This window comes from Rattus norvegicus, chromosome 16 (genome assembly GCF_021556685.1).
Source record: "Rattus norvegicus strain SHRSP/BbbUtx chromosome 16, alternate assembly SHRSP_T2T, whole genome shotgun sequence".
Lineage (NCBI taxonomy): Eukaryota > Metazoa > Chordata > Mammalia > Rodentia > Muridae > Rattus > Rattus norvegicus.
Genome location: NC_141549.1, coordinates 7,905,619 through 7,924,968, shown reverse-complemented (window position 1 = coordinate 7,924,968; position 19,350 = coordinate 7,905,619). Strand labels below are relative to the sequence as shown.

The window sequence follows — 19,350 nt, the reverse complement described above, 5'->3', positions numbered from 1 at the left end:
CCATCAGACTCACTGTTCTCACCAAGGCTTTACAGGATTGTTTGCATGGCACACGCTTTCTATCTATGCATAAGTAAGTTGTCTATTACAAATTGTGAGATATAGAGCAATCATTTCTTTATAAACATGCAATAAAAATGTGTAGCTGTGGCTTATTCAGAAATGCGGGGGGCCAAGCATCCATCATAAATAACCCTCAACAAATCTGCTTATTCATTGTAATCACAAAATCCCAGTGTGTCAAGGTGATCTAATATATAGAGACTGAAGATCCAAGAGTTGTTCTACAGTTTTTGACAACCAACTAGAAACCTACATGATTAAAAATGGCTTATTGGTAAAGATGAATGGACAAAGTTAACAAAACATAGAGTTAAGATACATTTCCACGATTATATGGACACAGGACATAATGGTGGTGTGGTGGCTTTATAAATGTATAAATCAGGAGGGGGGATGATCTATGGTTTTCAAATGTTAGGAAACTAACTATTTCTGTATAGCTACATTTAGTCATTTACCTTATGCTGACAAAATACCCAAAATACAAAAGAACCTGAGGAAAGAAGGGTTTGTTTTGGCTGACATTCGGTGACAGAGACTGTCATGGCAGCGGTTAGGAGGTCCACTGACTTACTGCATGGGCAGCCGGGATGGAGTGGAGCGGACTATGAACTTCAAGGCCCACCTTCAGAGATCCACGTCCTCCAGCAAGCCGGTATATCTGGCTTTCCCACATTCCAAAAGAGCACGGGTTCAAAGACAGGAGTCTACAGATGGGACACTTCCCATCCAGACCACACTGTAACTAACAAGGCCAGTCATGAGACTGCGCCATGACCCTAGGTTATTAAAAAACGAAATGTAAAGGCTTCCAGGAGATAGCAAGACAAAGTTGACACAGGAATTCATCATCATCTGGAATTTTATGTGAAAGTAAAAGAGCCTTAAAAATCCTAAACGAAAATTCTATAAAACACCTAGAACGAAACTAATGCGAAGTGTGAAGACCCTTATAAGCAATGCGACCCAAGCACATAAAGGAGTTAAATAAAATTAGGCCTGCCATAATAGTAATGGGCAATTATATTAATTATGAAGAAGTCTATTACTCTCCAATTAACGCAAAAACCAATGCAATCCCGGCCAAAAGAGCAACACTTGAGTGGAACTTAATGAGCTAATTCTATCATTTGCTTGGAACAGAAAATGCACAAAAGGAAGGCACAGAAGAGGCTGAAAAGGAGAATGGCCTTCCCCACAGGTGGCAGAGGTCAGCATGCGCAGTGTGAGGGAAGAAACAGACACAGGGTCTGACATCAGCTTTGCAGCACAGGGTGATCTGGAGTGGGCAGGGGTGATGGGCTAGCCATAATGGCCTCTCATTTTTGCCTATTTCACAGCTGTTTTTCATTTTATTTAGGAAACTAGGCGAATATGGTATTCTATCTAGCATCAAAGTAATCATGGAAATTCAAGTTAGAGTAAGGTTATTCTGTGGAACAGGACTGATTTTCAAACAATGTACCAGGATGGCAGGGAACTAGCCGTTGTGGGCAAGCCTGGGAAAGAAGGGCCTGTGATGTGCTTAGAGCTCAGCTATTTGGAAAACAGAGCTGCGTCACAGGAGTGAGGAAACCTGGATAAGGTAAAGTTAGATACACGGGAAAGACATGGCATCAATGTGTTACACATATTAAACCAACTGGATGCTGAAACAGTGTTAAATAAGATTCATTTATTTCACTCCAAAGTATCTGGTCACGGACAGCTGTTCTTGACTGGCAGACCAACCACCCTCTCTTGAAATACCCGGAAACCCGAGGCTTTCATACACATCCCGACCAGCAAAACAGGGAACTTTCAGGGGCATGCATGCCATGACTTTGTGTAAGCTTCAAGTTGGCGTTTTCCATCTCACTGCCTGGAACTGTCATGCGGCCACACTTCGCTGCAGGGAGGCTGAGAAACGATTGTCAGCTGAGCAGTGACTGGCCCAGGGGACACACAGAAGCGAAGCAGCAGCCCACGCCAGCAGCCATGCAAATGCCTGGGCAACTGCACAGGGCTCCGGAACCGCAGCTCCATCGGCACAGGGTGGGAAGGCAGGAGCGCTTGAAGGCTTTAACAGTGACAATACAGTAAAAGCTGGAATTTTAAAGTCTTTTATTTACAATTATTTAACATGTTTAACACATTAATTCTATTTACACCACACAAAGTATTTCATGTTCAAAAAATCAGATTGCAGCTTAATGTATAAAGGTATTGTTCATTGTTAAAAAGTACTTTAACCTAGAGCACTGGTCTCTGAGTTTCCCAGCTTGGCTGGAAAACCGTGTTTACAGAGTCAACCTCCCCAGGCTGGGCAGGTCAGTGGCAGAGCTGGACCATGGACTCCTCCCTTACTCATGGGAGGTCACTTGCCATCTAAGAGGTGTTTATACCTTCTCCAGCTCAGTCTGACGTAGATCTCAGGCATTACAGACACAGCACAAAAGCTCACACCAGTGAGTCAGATCAGGAGTCAGCCTGGGACAAGAACAACGCCATTCCCCTGTAGGCTGACAACTAGAAGAAAAAATGTGTGACTGCCTTCTGAGCCAAGTGCTGAAGTCCAGACGTTACTGACCTATTTAAACAAACCCCTCCCCCTTCCTTACACAATGATGACAGAGAAGAAAAGCCAGACGTCCTTCGTTGATGCGTATGTATGAACTGGATGGAACCTGGTGGTGAAGCACATGCTCGCTTAGCTCGCTTAGCACGTGCAAGGCACCAGACTGTCGTTAGCAACATTTAAAACAGACCAACAGTAAAACCCAAACCTGCTACTTTAAAAGTACTGTGAAGAATTAATCGTAGGGAATGATTTGACAGATAGCAAGGATCTTTCTGTATGTGGCCAGTGGGTCATAAATACTTACTGTATCAAGGTACTAAGGTTATCAGATACCGTGAAGTCCCCTATGGGATGGCGTGGATAAAGAGAAGACACGTTCCCAGCACCAATAAGAAGAATCAAGATCTACTCTTAGACAGAATGTGCTCCCTGACAGCATCTCTTGGGTTAAGTAATGTATTTGCTCCATTAAACAACTGCTAGGTCCCTGGTTTTATAACAATTCATAGTGCCACCAAAAGAAAACCAAACCAAACAAAAACCCTCCAATTATTTTCTTCTTCAAGTTTTAGTCTTGAGGTAGATGACACAGTAAACACCAAGTGCAGCTATACTCTTATACACTTACACACACACACACACACACACACACACACACACACACACACACACACACGAGCCAAGATTCCTATTTGAAAAAGTTCAGGAAGCAGCACTGTTAGCAGTACTCTGGCTTCAGTTTCCAAATCCCTTCACCACCAGGAGTTCTATGGAAATTGCACAGATTCCTCAGTAGTTCTCGGAAGACACAGGACTGTGCCACAGACAGCTTGGATTCGAACGCCTGTAGGATTTCCTGAGTGCTGGCCTGGCCATCCACCTGAGCCTGGAAAGCAATGAAGTTCCTCATGTCCACCAGAAGGGCGTCGTGCTCTGTGCTGCAGGGAGGCGCAGCCGCAGCCGCAGCCCCAGCAAGCTGCTCGCCGTCACTCTCCAAACGCTCCGGCAAAATCATGTGGTTTCGTGCTCGCATTCTGGCCAAGAGCGAGGAGGAACTGGGGGCTCCAGACGACGATGCTCCATCTTCTTTGCCACTGAAGTGCTCAGCGGTGTGAGCTTCCCCCTCCTTCTTCATGTTCTAGAGAAGAAGAAAGACCGCATGTCAACAACGACTTGCAGACTGTCCCACTATCTCCCCAAAGGCTGTGAGGACTCAGAATAATGGAAATGCCATACGGTGAGATGCGGAGACAGATGTGGACGCCATCCAATGCCAAGGTAGAGGAGATGTGGACATGAATCCACCCATTTGTAATGGGCATTTCATAAAGAAATAAGCAGGAGAAGAGAATGCAGCCATCTTCTGGCCCCTGGATGCCGAGTGTGAGAGCACAGGAGCTGAGGGAGACCTTGCCTGCAGGCACAGTGCCTGGGCGAGTCCTCTAGAGGCCTAGGACAGCCTTTGACGGCCATGGGCTTGCCCTGCTTTCTCCTGCATGCACCCTGGCCCATGCCACGAGACAGGGAGCAGCCGCCACTCCCTTCACTTGTCAGCCTTTTTCCTTAGAACAACAGACTTAACCTGGAAAGCGCCTTGGACCCCTGCTGCTATAGACTAGAAAGTGTCTGTTCTCAAAGGCTTCAATTGCCCAACATTCAAGAAGGCTCATGGGCATTCAGCTTAGACAGTGGGGTCCAGAGCTGACACCTCCTCCAGATAGGTGGCTGTGCATATTAATTTTCTGGGGACTGAACTGCCGAGATTTTGTGCTCTAGGAAGTACTACACGAATCTGAGCCTACAGGTATCAAATGTCACTACATCAGTTACAACCATCTTCATCTTCACACCTAAATGACATTTTCCTGGCCATCCACAAAAATCTCAAGTGTAAGAAGCAGCCAGAACACCGTTACCTGAGTTCTCTCTGTTAGCGACGAAGGACGCTGCACAGGGAGGCTGGAGTTCCTTTTCTGACCGAACCTTTTCCTAAATAATAAAGAGAAACAGGATGTCAGGTGCTGCATCAGAGGCTAAGGAACCCTCAACAACTAGCCTCTTCCTGGGAAAACTGCTGCCTGCCATCAGATTCCTCACTCCTGCTCTATGCCTTGCCTACGCTCACTCTTGTGAGATCCACTCAACATGCTCATTCAACAATGGACATGAGAAAGCATCCTACATTATAATTACACAATAATATGTCAGTATTATAATTGGCATAATTACTGAGTGCTGCAGACTTGCTAATTGTCTTACTAACATTTAGTTGCTGTTTGTATTCCTCACTATTACTTTTTAAATAATTGGTGTTTTGCCTGCCTGTGTGCCTGTGTGCAGGTGTTGGAACCTTAAGTTACACACAGTTGTGAGCTGCCTTATGGGTGCTAGGAACTGAACCCAGGCTCTCTGGAAAAGTAGTCAGTGCTTTTAAGCACTGAGCCATCTTCCCAGCCTTCTACTTCTCACTATTAAACATCATCTCTCAAGCAAAACTGATCACCTTTTTCCTGGAAAAGTTATCTCAAGAGAGAAGGAGATGAGAGGGAAGACAGACAACAGGACTTTCCCAAGTCACTCAGGTCTGTCCCCACAAAGCCTCCCTGAGGGAGCTTTGACAGAGAACCAACCTTGACTGTACAGCTAGCCTCAACCACTGGGACTCCTTGCAAGCATGTTGGGGAGTGGTCTCTTACTTTACTCCTGCTGGTGCACCGGAAATACCCCTGTGGCCAGTCCAGGTGGGAACACCAGATGTTGCCCCCAGGCACTGCTGACGAGAGAGCCTCAGAGCTTTCAAGGCATCCTGAGCCACTCTGTTGGCTTCTGCCTCCACCAGCACATAATCCGGACTGGACCCATCTATGATGGCATCATGCTTCACGACGCTGTGCACGCCCACTAACGAGAGTAAGGAGAGAGCGAGTGATGACTGGGCCTATGTACTGAAATACTACGCATAGTAATACTACACACTGTAAAACTATACAGAGTAATACTACGCACTGTAATACTACGCACTGTAATACCACACACTGTAACACTAGGCACTGTAATACTAGTTTCACAGGAGGAAAAAACCCCATAATGCTTTTAGCTGCTATTTTTTGGGCGTTAGCAATAATGAGAACTTCACAAATGCTTTCTGTTCATACTTGCCACTACCCTACAAGGGACAGTTATGAATTATCCTTGTTCTAAAATACTTAAAATCTTTAATGGTAATTTTAACATTTAATCTCTTCCTAGCTATAGTGTGAGACAATTAAAATATTAGTAAACCTTTCAAAGTAAAAATATTAAGCAGAAATAAGAATTTCAAGTAAATTTACCTTCCTGGGAATGTTACTAGAATACACAACAGAATAATCAGTGGAAAGTTCATTTCCCTGAGTATTTGCATCAGTAAAAATGACCAGCAATGCAAGATGCGGCATGCCTCTAATCCCATCTCCTGAGAGGCTACAGCAGAAGGATCAGGAACTCAAGGCCAACATGAGATATACAATAATATGCCCAAAAATAAATAAATAAATAAATAATAAAATTAAACTAAAGTAAAGATAAAAATAAAACACATTTCTAATGAGACATAAACACAAGGAAATAATTATGCTACCTAAACCTCATCAAAATATAAAAACAAAAGCAGTAGAAGAAAATTATAAAATAAAATAATGAAGTACAGACTAGATTAACTATGGATCCCTGTTAATAAATAAGAATCCTGGATTATTAGATAAAAGTAGCAAAATGAACAGCTCACTTAAGGTTAAGAAAAAGAAAATTTTATGGGATAAAGTCAAAAGAGAAGCTATCTTTGGAAAAGGCAAATCTCTATAGGAATATTTGTATACCTTTGTGCCAATCTGAATAGGAACCAATAGTAAAAAGGATTACAGACGACGCAAGTAAGAACCATGGGAATTCAGGGTCAGTTAATGTTCCTTTATCTAACAAGCTTTGTGATGCTCTTTTCAATACCAACCACTGATGCCTCTATAGTGAAAATGCCTTTGACAAACTTCATCATCCATACCTGAAAAGCCAGTCCCCAAACCAGGAAGTTCCTTAATAAAACACGTGCTTTATCCCAGCTCCAGACTCTTAATGAGTGAACACCCCAGGTCACTTCTACTGCGGTAACAGATAACACTCTGATATCATCACTGGCTGGTAAATTAGTAACAGAATCAAGGTGTGTGAGAAGGCAGCCCAGTTCTCCCTGAGTCAGGGCCTTCCTTTCTTTACTCCCCCACTCCCTTTCCCTCCCCTCCTTCCCCTGTTTTTTTCCGGGCTGGAGATGGTACCCAGAGCTTCATGCGTGCTAGACAAGTGTTCCACCATCGATCAATAACCCCAGTCCCACTCTTTTGAAGTTTATAATGGGTACAAAGCTAAAGGACTCTAGAGAACCAGTGACAAAGCAAAGCAGTAAACATCTAACAAAATGGAATATAAAACAAACCTATCTATAAGCTTCCCATTAAACAGCAGTTAAAGGAGACAATGATGGGAGCTCCACATACAATAACAATCAACATAAAAATCTGAATAACAACAAAAAGAATGGATGTATAGGTTTTAGTCAATGCCACTAACAAAAATGCAAATTAACATGAGATGCCAGGTAGAGTCAGGACAGAAAGGGAACTTAGGGAAAGTAACTCCTCCCATCCTCACTCCCCCAATTCTGACTGCGACCTCTCCTGCTGAGAGGCAAAACTGCAGACAATCAACATTTGCTGAAATATTCCTTTGGTGCACATCTATCCTATGACTAATAACATGGGCCCCAACTTGAAGCCTGAGGTGTAAGACCTCCTGGGGGGGCCTCACTTCTCTCCCCAGACATCCCCAAGAATCTCAAGCAAAATTGTAACCTTTATTTACAGCAGACATCCAAACCTTCCTTGTCTAGCAATCTAGACTCCAGCCACTGTAATCCTGACGGTTGCCCTGAGAACCACCTGTGGTCTCACTCAGGTTTCTTTCCTTTTTTTTTTTTTTTTTTCCGGAGCTGGGGACCGAACCCAGGGCCTTGCTGAGCTAAATCCCCAACCCCCTCACACTCAGGTTTCTTAACAGATCTCTCGAGATGTAAATTTGAGCCCTGTCTGAATCCTAACACTAGTATTTAAGATGAGATAGGTGGCTGTGACACTCAAGGTTCACATCTGTACTCTCTAGAACCTTACTTTCTCCTAGCAACTCCCTTTCTTGTAATCCTCCAGCTTAAACCAGTTTAAAGTACCTTTACTAAATCCCAACTCTCCTAGTACTCACTCTTCTGCACTGAAGCCACTAATCTCAGCATAACCTGCATCCAGGTCCCTATAAAGTTAAGGGGACTCCTCAGGCTACTATGGCTGCCATACTGTAGCTGTACTTCCTGCATCTGCCCTTTAGACATGGACTTCTGTCTGTCTGTCTGCCTGCCTGTTTGTTTATCTATCTGCCCCTCAGACACAGACTATCTGACTACCTACCTACCTACCTACTTTTCTGAGACAGGGTTTCTCTGCAGCTCTGGCTGGCCTGGAACTCAAGTCCTCTAGCCTTTGCCTCCCAAGTGCTGGGGTTAATGATGTGTGCCACATCACCCAGCTTCTCATATTTACGTAGGCAAAAAATAAAGCTGTAACACAACAGCCATGGCATGGCCCTCGAGATAAACTGCTGAGGACAAATGCTAACAAAAACCTCTTTGTTCATGATGGGGTATGATTATTTCAAAACTAAAAACACCCCGCATGCATCCATCTTCGAAGAGCGGCCTCCTTTCTAGGCATTTTAAGAAGCTGTTGTATCTAACATCAGGACAATAAATGGCACAAGATTATTCACCACAACATCGACTGAAAAGAGCTTAGCAGTCTATGTGCTCAATGTGAAGAAATGACAGTGTGTCCGTGTAAAGGCCACAGAAAGGGAGAGGATCTCTGTGAACGAATATGGGGGGACTATCATGACTTGCAACGTCCTCTTCCTGGCACATGCACACACGGGACCCCACCCTACCCCAGTGCAGAGACGACCATGTAGACTCTGCCCTTCATTCTACAGAGGTGACTTATAATCATCTTTATTCTCAAGGCTCTGAACTTTGTTTCTTCTAGACTTTTCCACCTACAGTGTTTCTCTCCACCATCTGGTTTGGCCCCTTTAGTATTATGCTTTTGTATGTTTTTCTTTCATTTTTCTGGCCAGGGTTTTATCATGTGTCTTAATGTGGGGGTGTATGGCTTTCATCAAGTTTTAAGTATTGTTTACAGCATTTCTGCAGATTGATACATGTCTCTTGGTTAGGACTCAGTTACCATCACACAAGGCTGTTGACGTCCCGCAGTCTCTTTGCTTCTGTGACTTTACTACGTTAATCTCTGCAGAACTTGTCTGCTCTCATGTTCACTGATCTCTTCTCCTGTTATGTCTAATATGCCTCCAACTCCTAGGTATTTTTCACACCAGCTATTACATCTTCATATAAATTTACTTTCAATGTGTGTGTACATCTTTTATGGCTCTCTTTGAATATATAGAATAGTTATAATTACTTACTGTCTGTGCTAACTCCACCACCTGTCAGTTCCAACTTACTTCTTCATTGTGAATCACATTTTCCTACCTCTTCTATACCCAACAATCTTTCTATTTGATGCAAAACCCCATAGACTTTGTGTTGTCCAGCGTTTGTATCCAGTCTATAAGAGTTTAGGGGAAGCTCAAACAGTGCTAAGGCTGAGTTGGAAAAACTCCAGTTTTCCTGTAACATGACACACTGCCTAGTAGGCACAAGCACAGTCCCTGCTCTGGGTGTGCACAAACACTTTCCCTACTTCTGAACGGGCCTTCCTGCAGCCTCAAACAGAACAGCTTCCTTGCAGGTCATGCTCATCAGCATCCAGCTCAGTTCCAAGGATTACCTCTGCAGGGTAATCCTGCTGCTCCCCCTCACACTCTTGCATAAACTCCAGCACCTAGTTCTCCCTGGAGCTGTCTGTCCAGGGTCCATGTAGACTCCCCTTTCAAGTTTTTCAAGACAGCAAGCCACAAGCTCAGCTCATCTACTCCCCATCTGAGAGATCACTATCCTTTGGTGCCCTCTTGGCATCACTGCTCAAACGCGTCCTGCGTCATTTCAGCTGTTGTACCGTGGGAGTAAATGCTGTTCCAACCTCACAGGAATCATATGGTTCTTACCCCTAAATGAAGAGATACAGAAGAATGATGCATCCATTTGTACACGCACACACATGCATGTTATTTGTAGGCATTTTACATATGCATGTGAATGATGAAGTACTGAAAAGTGTTCATGTTGGCATAAAGGCTACCACAGAGTCCATATGTTCTCCATGCTAATTTCTGTGACAGTTTTCAGAAGCAATGCAGAAACCTGCCTTCTCAAATACAACACCCTGACTCAGGCATCTTTGGTAACTATGGCTACTACTGTCGTCATATTGCAGCAAAGGCAAAGAAGATGACAACCGGGAGTGCCAAAGCTGAGCAGGGCATGTCGGCTTTCACTGTCTCAGCGACTGTTAGGTGACTTCTCTAACGCTTGTTTCTCTTTCCTCTTGGCCTTCAGTTTCTCTTTCTGCTACCCCTAGCCTTTCTGCCTCTCTCCCACGACCCGCCTCTCTAACCTTCGATAGTTAGAAAAGAAGTAAACACAGCATGAAAGGAAACTGCCTACCTGCGCTCGGGCAGCAGGTGCCTATCTGTGGTACCTGATCTACTATAAATGGTCAGATGTTAAGTAGTATTGTTTCCTAAAGTTTTAAACCTTTCAGGTGTTCAAAAAGGGGGGAAATACAATCTCCAAAATATCAGCTCATAGTTAAAGACTACCATACTAGAAATGGCTCCCACATTCACTTCCTAGCATCGGGTGAGAGATGCATCAAAATCATTACCTGATTTTTTGAAAAGCTTTTCCAAAACATAATCATCACTGCTCCGGTCCTTGGCTCCGCTCTCCTGCTCAGTGGTTTGCTGATGGTACCGCCTCTTCTTCACCAGGTGTGGGACTCGAGTTCCCTCAAACTTAGCATCTCTGTGATGCCTGGAGTTCTTGGCCTTTTGCTTGGGCTGTGGACACTTCTCTGTGGTCTCTTCCTCCGCTGCATCATGTTTCCTTTTTGATTTGTGCTTAGAGAAATGACCTTCCGTTTGTTCACTCAGGTGAACAGGTCCCGTCTGAGCCTGGCAGCACTCCCCTTCATAGGAAGAGCCCTGCTTCTCACTGGTGCTCGCCACAGCTGACAGCCTGGATGTGTGGTCAACTGCTGGAGAATCTCCACTCAGCCCTGAGAGATGCTCCAGCGTGGACCCTGCATCTGCCTCTTCTCCAAAACCAACACTGCTGGCTCTGCTCCCATCTGTGTGACGGTCACTTTTCAAAGGGCCACTTTCTGTAGAAGGGACACTGCCCGTAGCTCCTGACCCCTGAGATTTTTCTTCCATCACAGTGGCACCATTTACAGATGTGTCAGAAACCGGGGGCTTCTTGCGTTTGGGATCCATTTGTAGGACTGGCGGAGTCCTCTTTTTAAAATGGCATTTCAGTGTCTGAATATTAGATCCGGTTCCTATAACAGGGAAGACACAGCTAACGTTACACTGCAGAATTCTTATGCAAATCATTAAATTATTGACTTAAAGGAATACCTGCAAAAATAGCACTTGTTTCAGTGCCCTGGGAGGCATCAGGACTAGTCAGAGTAAACAGCTCATAGAGATCATTGGACTTGAAAAAGCGCCTTTGTTTAGGGTCTTTTAGCACTCTGTTTGTCAAAAATTGCTTGAAGATTTGTCTGAAAAGATAAAATCACATTGATATGAAACAATGCCTAGCTGTACCTCAAAATTCCATATATAAAACATGAGAGATGGGGCTGAAGAGATGACTCGGTGGTTAAGAACAATGGCTGCTTTTCTGAAGACCTGGGTTCAAGTCCCAGCACCCACAGGGCAGCTCACAATCATCTGAAACTCTAGTCCCAGGGAATGTAATGTCCTCTTCTGGCCTCTCCAGGCACTGCATGCATATGGTGCACAGACACAGGCACACAGAACACCCATACATAAAATAAAGGGTATTATTTTTAATATGAGATACTAACAAGAACAGATCTATGAATGATTATAAAGCTCCCAAACTTTCAGCCACAGAAAATTAAAACTCAAAACATAATACATCAGGTAGTGTCCCAGGTTCTATAAATGTTAAATTAGAAATGATCCTTTAGCTGCAGTGAGTTTCATTTTACCTCCAAAACCTATCACCTTTCAAATCCCACCTTTTTACATTTATGGACCCCAAACTCTGCAGGCTGTAAGGAGCCAATCAGACTCCCTGATTCATGGGCCAAGGCTGTCCTGCCCTGCCCTCCCCTGCCCTGCTCAGTGCCCTCTTGTGGATGGGTTCAGTGCTCTGTATAGCCTTCCCCTGCTCTGCTCCCCAGTCCTTCCTGCTGGCTCACTTCTGTGCTTAAGGTCAAATATTGTTGTCCTTTCCACACAGGCATTAACAAAGCAACACCATTCCCTCCTATCCACTGTGCTTCAGGATGACCTTTTCTCACAAGATGCACCTCATCACCAGGCCCTACAATAAACCTGCAAGGACACAAAATAGCTCTGGAACAGTCCAGCGCCATCGCAGGCCTGGGATGTGGGACAAGAGTAGAGTCTGGGGGCATAGGAAAGCTGCAATGTCTGGACTCTCCCTGCAGATACTGTTGCCTCAAGCTGCCTAGTTACCAGGGGAAGAGGCACACACTGTAACCTCTCCAAGGGTCTCTGAATAAATTGTCCTCACTTCTGTCACTTCTCAGGCACTTACAATTGTAAGTCACAATGTTTTCATCACAAAACAATTTCAAATTTACATGTAAAGAGTCCCTGGTTTAGATTAAGGTATAATTATTACTAGGACCAGATATTTTTAGGAACAGTAAGGTTGGCTGTGGTAGCACACGCCTTCAATCCCAGCACTGGGGAGGCAGAGGCATGTGGGTCTCTGTGAGGCCATCCAGGTTTACATGGTGAGCTGTACGCCTGCCAATGGCTACACAATAAAATCCTGTCTCAACAAAACAAATAAACAAACAGAGTAATGGATCAAAATATATTTTAATGGTAAAGAAAAATATACTTAATTACTCCTCTAGATGAAAGGATCTTTAAGGCCACACTTGGAAATGAAAACCCTTCTTCCTGAAAAGTCTAGGTTTGAAAGCTGAGGCTCAGGAGCCCTCTGTACTGACCGGTGATAGATCTTTTCCTCTATGGTGCCGGCCGTCAGAAGCCTGTAGACAGTCACCTGCTTCTTCTGGCCGATCCTCCATGCTCGCTCCCGTGCCTGGCAGAGAGATTTTAAAAAGGGCCACTAAGAGAAAGCAGTGACTGATCACTGCCTTCTATCCCCTCGTCAGAATTCTGTCTAAAAAGAAACGTGCACTCGAAGCCTATGCAAGTCACATGACCAAGAGAGCCAAGAGAGCTCGACTGCAACGGGTTTCTGACTGTGAGTACTTTTCACAGCAGAGCTGTGACAGAGGCTTCCCCAGTCTGTAGGAGTGACCATGTGTTCTCTCATGAGGCAGGACGTGACCACCATGCCGACTGCACGCGAAGCCAGGTGTAACATTAGAGAGACCGATGAACACTGCTACTAACAAGCTGTCCTTCTGCAGGTACCTTCTCTTCATGGAAGACAGACCTGTGTGTCGGTGCTTGGATTCCAGTCAGGGTCGTAGATGATGACTCTGTTGGCCCCGGTCAGGTTCACTCCTAAGCCGCCCACCCGTGTGGTCAGAAGAAAGACAAAGATGGACGTGTCCTACAGGAAAGACGCAGAACAGAGTGCGCAGAGCTGATTTAGCTCTTCACTGCCCCACACAGGTCCTACCATGGGCTCTGCAGCTTACCCCCACACCCGAACTACATGTCCCCATGTGGGAGCTCCTACTTTTATTAATTATTCTGACAATTTTAATAACTGTGTACAGTATAGACAGACACACAGACTCTCACTGGCTATGCTTCACCAGCTCCTTTCATTTCTCCTCAGATTTCATTTCTAAATCTTGTATGCCCATTTCCAAAATCAAAAAGTGTACACTCAAAGGTCGCAGGTCACTAGGTGTGGTGGCGCGTCTCTAACTCCAGTACTTCTGAGGCAGAGGTAAGTGGGTCTCTGTGAGTTTGCAGTCAGCCTAGTCTACAATGCAAGTCCCACACACACAGCCTGGGTTATACAGTGAGACCCTGTCCCAAAGAAAAACACACAAAAGAAAATACCCAAAAGGATAATGTCCCCCTCTGTAGGATGTCATACAGATGAGCGGGTACAGGATAGAACGAGGCCTGATATTAGACGAGAAGGAAGGATGGGCGGAGAAAAGGAGACTGGAGACTGGAGACTGGAGGGGAAGGCAGAGAAGCAGCAGAGAGAACATGGAGGCTGATGTTAAGATTCCACTCTGTATTTTCAGGTTGTTATGAATGTTCTTAAGGGATGGATGTGTACAGGGCTTTGTATGTTTAGGTGGGCGATTATATCTTATCAATTGGGTCAGAGGTTATTGTGCTGTGTGTTCTTTCATGTATCAATTGAAGTTTAAGTGTGGCAGCTAGAGACACTGGCCACAACGGAGTTGGGATGTGTGTTTCTGGCAAGATGTCTACCAGTACCTTGGGGCACTAGAGGGGGTAAAAGACAGCCTTTTTTATAATTTTACAACACCATCCCTCCACCTGCTAGCCAGACACAAAGACCCTTGAGTGGCTGTGAGGGCAGCCATGTGCACTCTTCCCCTCCACATTCTGTTGTCCTGTCTGCCTCCGTCACATCCCTTGTTACCTCATTGTATTTTGTAATCAGCGGCTGCCTGGATGCTATGGTAGTGGTCCCATCCATCTTGAGATAGGAATACTTGTGGGCTCTCAGGAACACTTCCAGTATGTGCAGCATCTGTCAGTGGATAAGGGAAACAGTGCAAACCAAGTGTGCTCCAAATACATGCTTGCCCATGTATGTAAGCAGTGTGGCTTCCCCAGTGGGCCTAAATTGAAAAGGTTTTCTTGCTTTGAGAAAGAGAAATAATAGCTACTAAAGAATTTGTGCTAATTCTCTGTAAGTAGCCCAGCCTCACTAGGAATCCTGCTGTGAGGTTTGCTTTAAAAAGCCAACTCTTTTCCCTTTTTATTCCTGTGAAGGGACCCACGGCTGCCACCTCAGCTAAGGGGTGACATCCGACCTTTTGCATTTGTGGTCACAAGTCCTAAGAGCCGACTTGTTGGCTGATGTGTGAGGCATGAGCACTCACCTGCCTTGACTGGGAAAACAGCAGCACCCGCTGACCCTGCTTGTGCCAGATTTTCAGCAAAGACTCAACAACAATCATTTTCCCAGAGCGTTTCCAGTATCCGAACTGCTCCTCCTCCAGTCCATCCTCTGGAAGAGCACTGGTGTTCTTGGGACCGCCAGAAAAGAGGTCAGGGTGGTTGCAGATCTTCCTCAGAGCTACAAGTCCAGAGAAAATCTGTGATTAAAGCAACAACAGGACTGTTACATGGGCGCAACGACAGGAAGGAGGAAGGGAGAACACGCTACATGGACTACAGCCACTCTAACCAGCTCACTGGTTTCTTCTCTATGTCAACATTGAGAAGCAGAGTGGATCTGGAATGCCCCACCCCAGGTCGCACGTGCACTGGTTCCCAGTGTGGCGGCATCTACATATGTGGTTTGGGGACGTGACTGGCCCGTGAAGGCTCTGACCTCATCAATAGACTGATGCACTGACGCTCATGGGTCCATGGCCTGGCTGAAGGAAGGGGGCCTAGAGGTCCTACCTTCCAGTCACATGTACTTCCTGCAATGCTTTGCGGCCTTGCCGAGGGCCACAGGCTAAAGGTCACAGGCTGAAAACCACGAGCCCCCGACACTTTTCTTCCTTAAATTGATTTTCTTAAGTGTTCTGTCACAGTGATAGAAAACTAACCAACAAACTGGAAGAGATGAACCTTCATTCATGTTCTTTCCCTAACTGGACAACTTCTCTGAAGGAGGCTGAAGTTCCCACTTCCTGCTCCTCCACCAGAGAGTAAAAAACAAAACAAAAACAAAAAACATGAATGGAGGAGATGTGCAGGGTTGGACCATGGAATAGAAAAGTTGCTCTCCACAAACCCCAGGGCCCAGCCTCTGCCTCTAAGTAAAAAGAAGAATCATTTCAGAGTATGGTAGATTTAACTGAACAACAGTTGGACTAACAAAAGAAGATCTGGGCAGCAGGAACATGGTCAAAGCTCTCTGGAGCCATCCTTCGTCACTTCTCCTCTTCCTCTCACCTCGTCCTATGCAGTACAGCACTAACCACATAACCACACAGCCACATGCACTGCTGAGCATAGGCATGGCAGTCTGACCGAGATGGACGCAAAGCAAAGCCATACCCAAGTTTAAATACACACCACAAAACACACACTCTCTCTCTCTCTCTCTCTCCTCTCACTCGTCTCTGTATGTCTCTGTGTGTGTGTGTGTGTGTGTGTGTGTGTGTGTGTGTGTGTGTGTGTGTCTCTCTCTCTGAGGTAGGAGGGTCTTACTATGTAGTCCACTGGCCTGGACCTCACTATGTAGATTAGGACAGCCTCAAACTCACAGAGGTATGCCTACCCCACTTCCCCTTAATCATTTTCAAGTTTTCATTACATATTGAAATACAATTGGGCCTGCAAATGAAACAAAAGATATGATCTTCAGTTCATTTGTTTTTCTTTTCAACATGATTCTAGAAAATTTAAGCCTTTCCTTTTCTATCTATTAGATAGAGCAGCTTCGATCACCTGACCCGGAGGCACGTGAGGCTAATGATAGCTAAGAAGATGTGAGTGATTTGGGAAGAATAAGAAACTGCTTGGACTGAAGAGATGGCCCAGCAGTTAGAGCTCCTGATGCTCAGGCAGAGGACCCACCCAGGCTTAGTTCCCAGCACAAATGGTGGTCGATATGCACCCATAACTCCAGTTCCGAGATGCCCTCCTCTGAGCTCCACAGGTAGCAGGCATGCAGGTAAGACATTCACGCGTATAAATCTTTTAAGACTCTGAGCTGGGGGGTTGGCTTGGCAGTTAAAAGCACTGACTGTTTTTCCCGTCACCCCACGGCAGCTCTCAACCTTCTAACAGCAGGTCCAGGCGATCTGCTGTCCTCTTCTGGCTCCACAAGCACCAGGCGCACACAAGTGCACAGGCATACATACATGCAGGCAAAACACCCATACACATAACATTTAAAAACAAAGCACACAAAAAGTAAGTGCTGGGAAGTGATAAATACGTCAAAATGACTGATCTCAAAAAAGTACAGGCACCTGAGGTAAGGACAGCAGGTGGCCATTGCAGAGCCAGGGAGCAGACATACGTGTGAGTTCACCTATCCTTCTCAGAGCCCAAGATACACAGTGTGAGTTCACCTATCCTCAGAGCCAGGGAGCAGACACACGTCTGAGTTCACCTACCCTTCTCAGAGCCAGGGAGCAGGCAGAGTGGACTCTGAACACACTCAGATGTACCTACAATAGGGCAGCATGAAGGCCATGGCTGCAAGGCTCAGCATGCATTTAAGGGCATGAAAGCTTGCACCTGCTGGGGGAAGGCACAATACCCGAATGCACTGGGCTGCTAAGACTTGTTCTGAAAACACTGCACAGAAACAGCTCTGCCTGGATAAAAAACAAGAAGAACTTGTCTCCTTGGCCCTAGGAAAGTTACATGTCATGTCAGTGAAAGGCTGTGCAGGCTGTGAGAGAACCTGCAGCTTTAGCTTCTTACCAACCTAGCACAGAGACTCACTGACAGACACCGTCATGCTGAATGCTGGCAACGCCACTTCGGAACAGTGTGTGAAAACATGTCCTCTTTAGTATGCCATATACCCTGGCATGCTGGGCTTTCCTAGCCCTGCAAGCCTCACCACTGCCAGACCCACTCCTCAGTGCTCCTCTTCAAGTGTACCAGGCCTACTGTAGAGAGGAGCAAGCAGCATGTTCTCTTGGGTAAAGAGCTCTCTCACTTCCGGAAGGGCTGCAGATCCAGTTAAGGTTCTCACAAATGACTTCACAAGGGTCACTGAAAACAGCTGGCCCAGTGGCAGCACCTTCCAGCTAAGTGAAAGCCAGATGCCAGGCTTGTGGCTGTCGCACCTCACTGGTTCATGAGGTCCCTCGGCACTGTGCAGTCTCAGCATGACACTGTCATGCCAGGCGCTGAGGACACTCCACAGTAGGAAGTGTTCTAGGAAGCCAAGCTCTCATATCTGTGTGACTTACATACCAGGATTTTCTAAGTAGACAGAATTTCCAAATTCTGGAATATAGATGAGTAAATAAATTCCTTTCATATGCTGGGAAAAGTGAGAGTGAGAACCTGAGAAATCTGATCCAGACTGTTGTCTGGTTTCTAAGATGGCAGTGGTCTGCCAGTGTTTACTGGGCATGAGGCTCACTGAGAAGCTGGTAAAACTTGCACATATTGATAACCATGTCTTAATAATATAATTTTAGTCATAATTTCTGAGAAAACCCTGCAGTGTACCGGGCACCACTCCCTGCCAGGTAGGAGCCTTGCTGGAGTGGTAGGACTTAGGAACACATCCCCACCTTGAACCCAGCCTTTGCTCAGGGCTCCCCCTCACACCAGTGACCTGTCTCCAGCTGTGGCTGTGACTCACGAGCCACGCCACAGATGGCAGGTTTGTGAACAACGTGGGCACGAAGCCTGGCACATCCTAAACCCGTCTCTTTCCCCGCCTCACCCCCCTTGATAACAACTTCTCTCTCTGGAGTCTGCTCTTTGGCTGACCTGATTCTCTCCATTGAGAATCCTGTAAACTGCTTTGGAATCGATGAAATTCTGGTAGACTTTATGCTGCTCATCAGTTAGACGGCAAAATAAGACCTGCAAGGGAAAAGGAAATAGTTTTAAAATACACTATCAATAAGATTCCCTTTTCCAAAAAGTTCAATGTGCACAATTTGAACAATGATACATCTCTCAGCTAAAGAGTTTTCCCTTAGTCTCAACCCATGGCCCAGCACTTCCTCCAGACTTCCCTTCCTGCTCACAGGCAGTCTCAGGACCCAGGTACACAGTCACATTTCACTTCAACTCAATGTGATGAGACTCTCCCCCAGGCCTCTCACCTACGCTGTTTGGCTGACTTGGCAGGAAGCTTTACCTCACCTGGAACTCCCTGTTCTAAAGAGTCGTAAGTTTACCAGGCCCTAACAGCAACTCCCACCTTTCCAGCCATGGGGTCAGTTATTCCATGACATCACATTGCCCATCTCTGCCTTTCAGTCCCTTCTAGGTCTACAGCCAGCATTTCAAGGCTTGACTTTCCTCACAGCAGTCCACCACTGTCTGCCCCAAGAGGCAACTCCCCACACACCCTGCTTAGCACCATCTAAATCCCCAAATAGCCATGCTAATGCTCTGGGGCTTCCTAAGCCACTCACCTAGCAGCCATCTTTATCTCAGCACCTAGTCACACTCAGACAAACTGACACCGGAAGAAACGGAACTGAAGCTGTCACGATCCGTATCTGTAGGGTTGGTTCCCGTCACTAAACAGCTCTACTCTCACGCCTACTTTATGGGTGAATCACCCTGCACTGGATCTGAGCATTTACCTGTCTTCCTCAGGG

The 19,350-nt window shown here is 45.7% G+C and overlaps 1 protein-coding gene across 6 annotated transcripts in view; it reads right to left on the bottom strand.

The window, feature by feature from the left end:
• Window positions 1-1,718: 1,718 nt before the first annotated feature.
• The window catches only part of Ercc6 (ERCC excision repair 6, chromatin remodeling factor), a 69,125-nt gene continuing 51,493 nt past the window's right edge, over window positions 1,719-19,350 (bottom strand). For 3 of the 6 annotated variants that reach the window (NM_001436700.1, NM_001436702.1, NM_001436701.1), the window contains 10 exon segments: window positions 1,719-3,761; window positions 4,540-4,612; window positions 5,320-5,524; window positions 10,546-11,220; window positions 11,300-11,445; window positions 12,901-12,995; window positions 13,356-13,475; window positions 14,499-14,609; window positions 14,965-15,180; window positions 18,506-18,601. In NM_001436700.1, coding sequence (NP_001423629.1) covers window positions 3,342-3,761; window positions 4,540-4,612; window positions 5,320-5,524; window positions 10,546-11,220; window positions 11,300-11,445; window positions 12,901-12,995; window positions 13,356-13,475; window positions 14,499-14,609; window positions 14,965-15,180; window positions 18,506-18,601 — 2,157 coding nt within the window. In that variant the 3' untranslated portion in view covers window positions 1,719-3,341. 6 annotated transcript variants of the gene reach the window in all.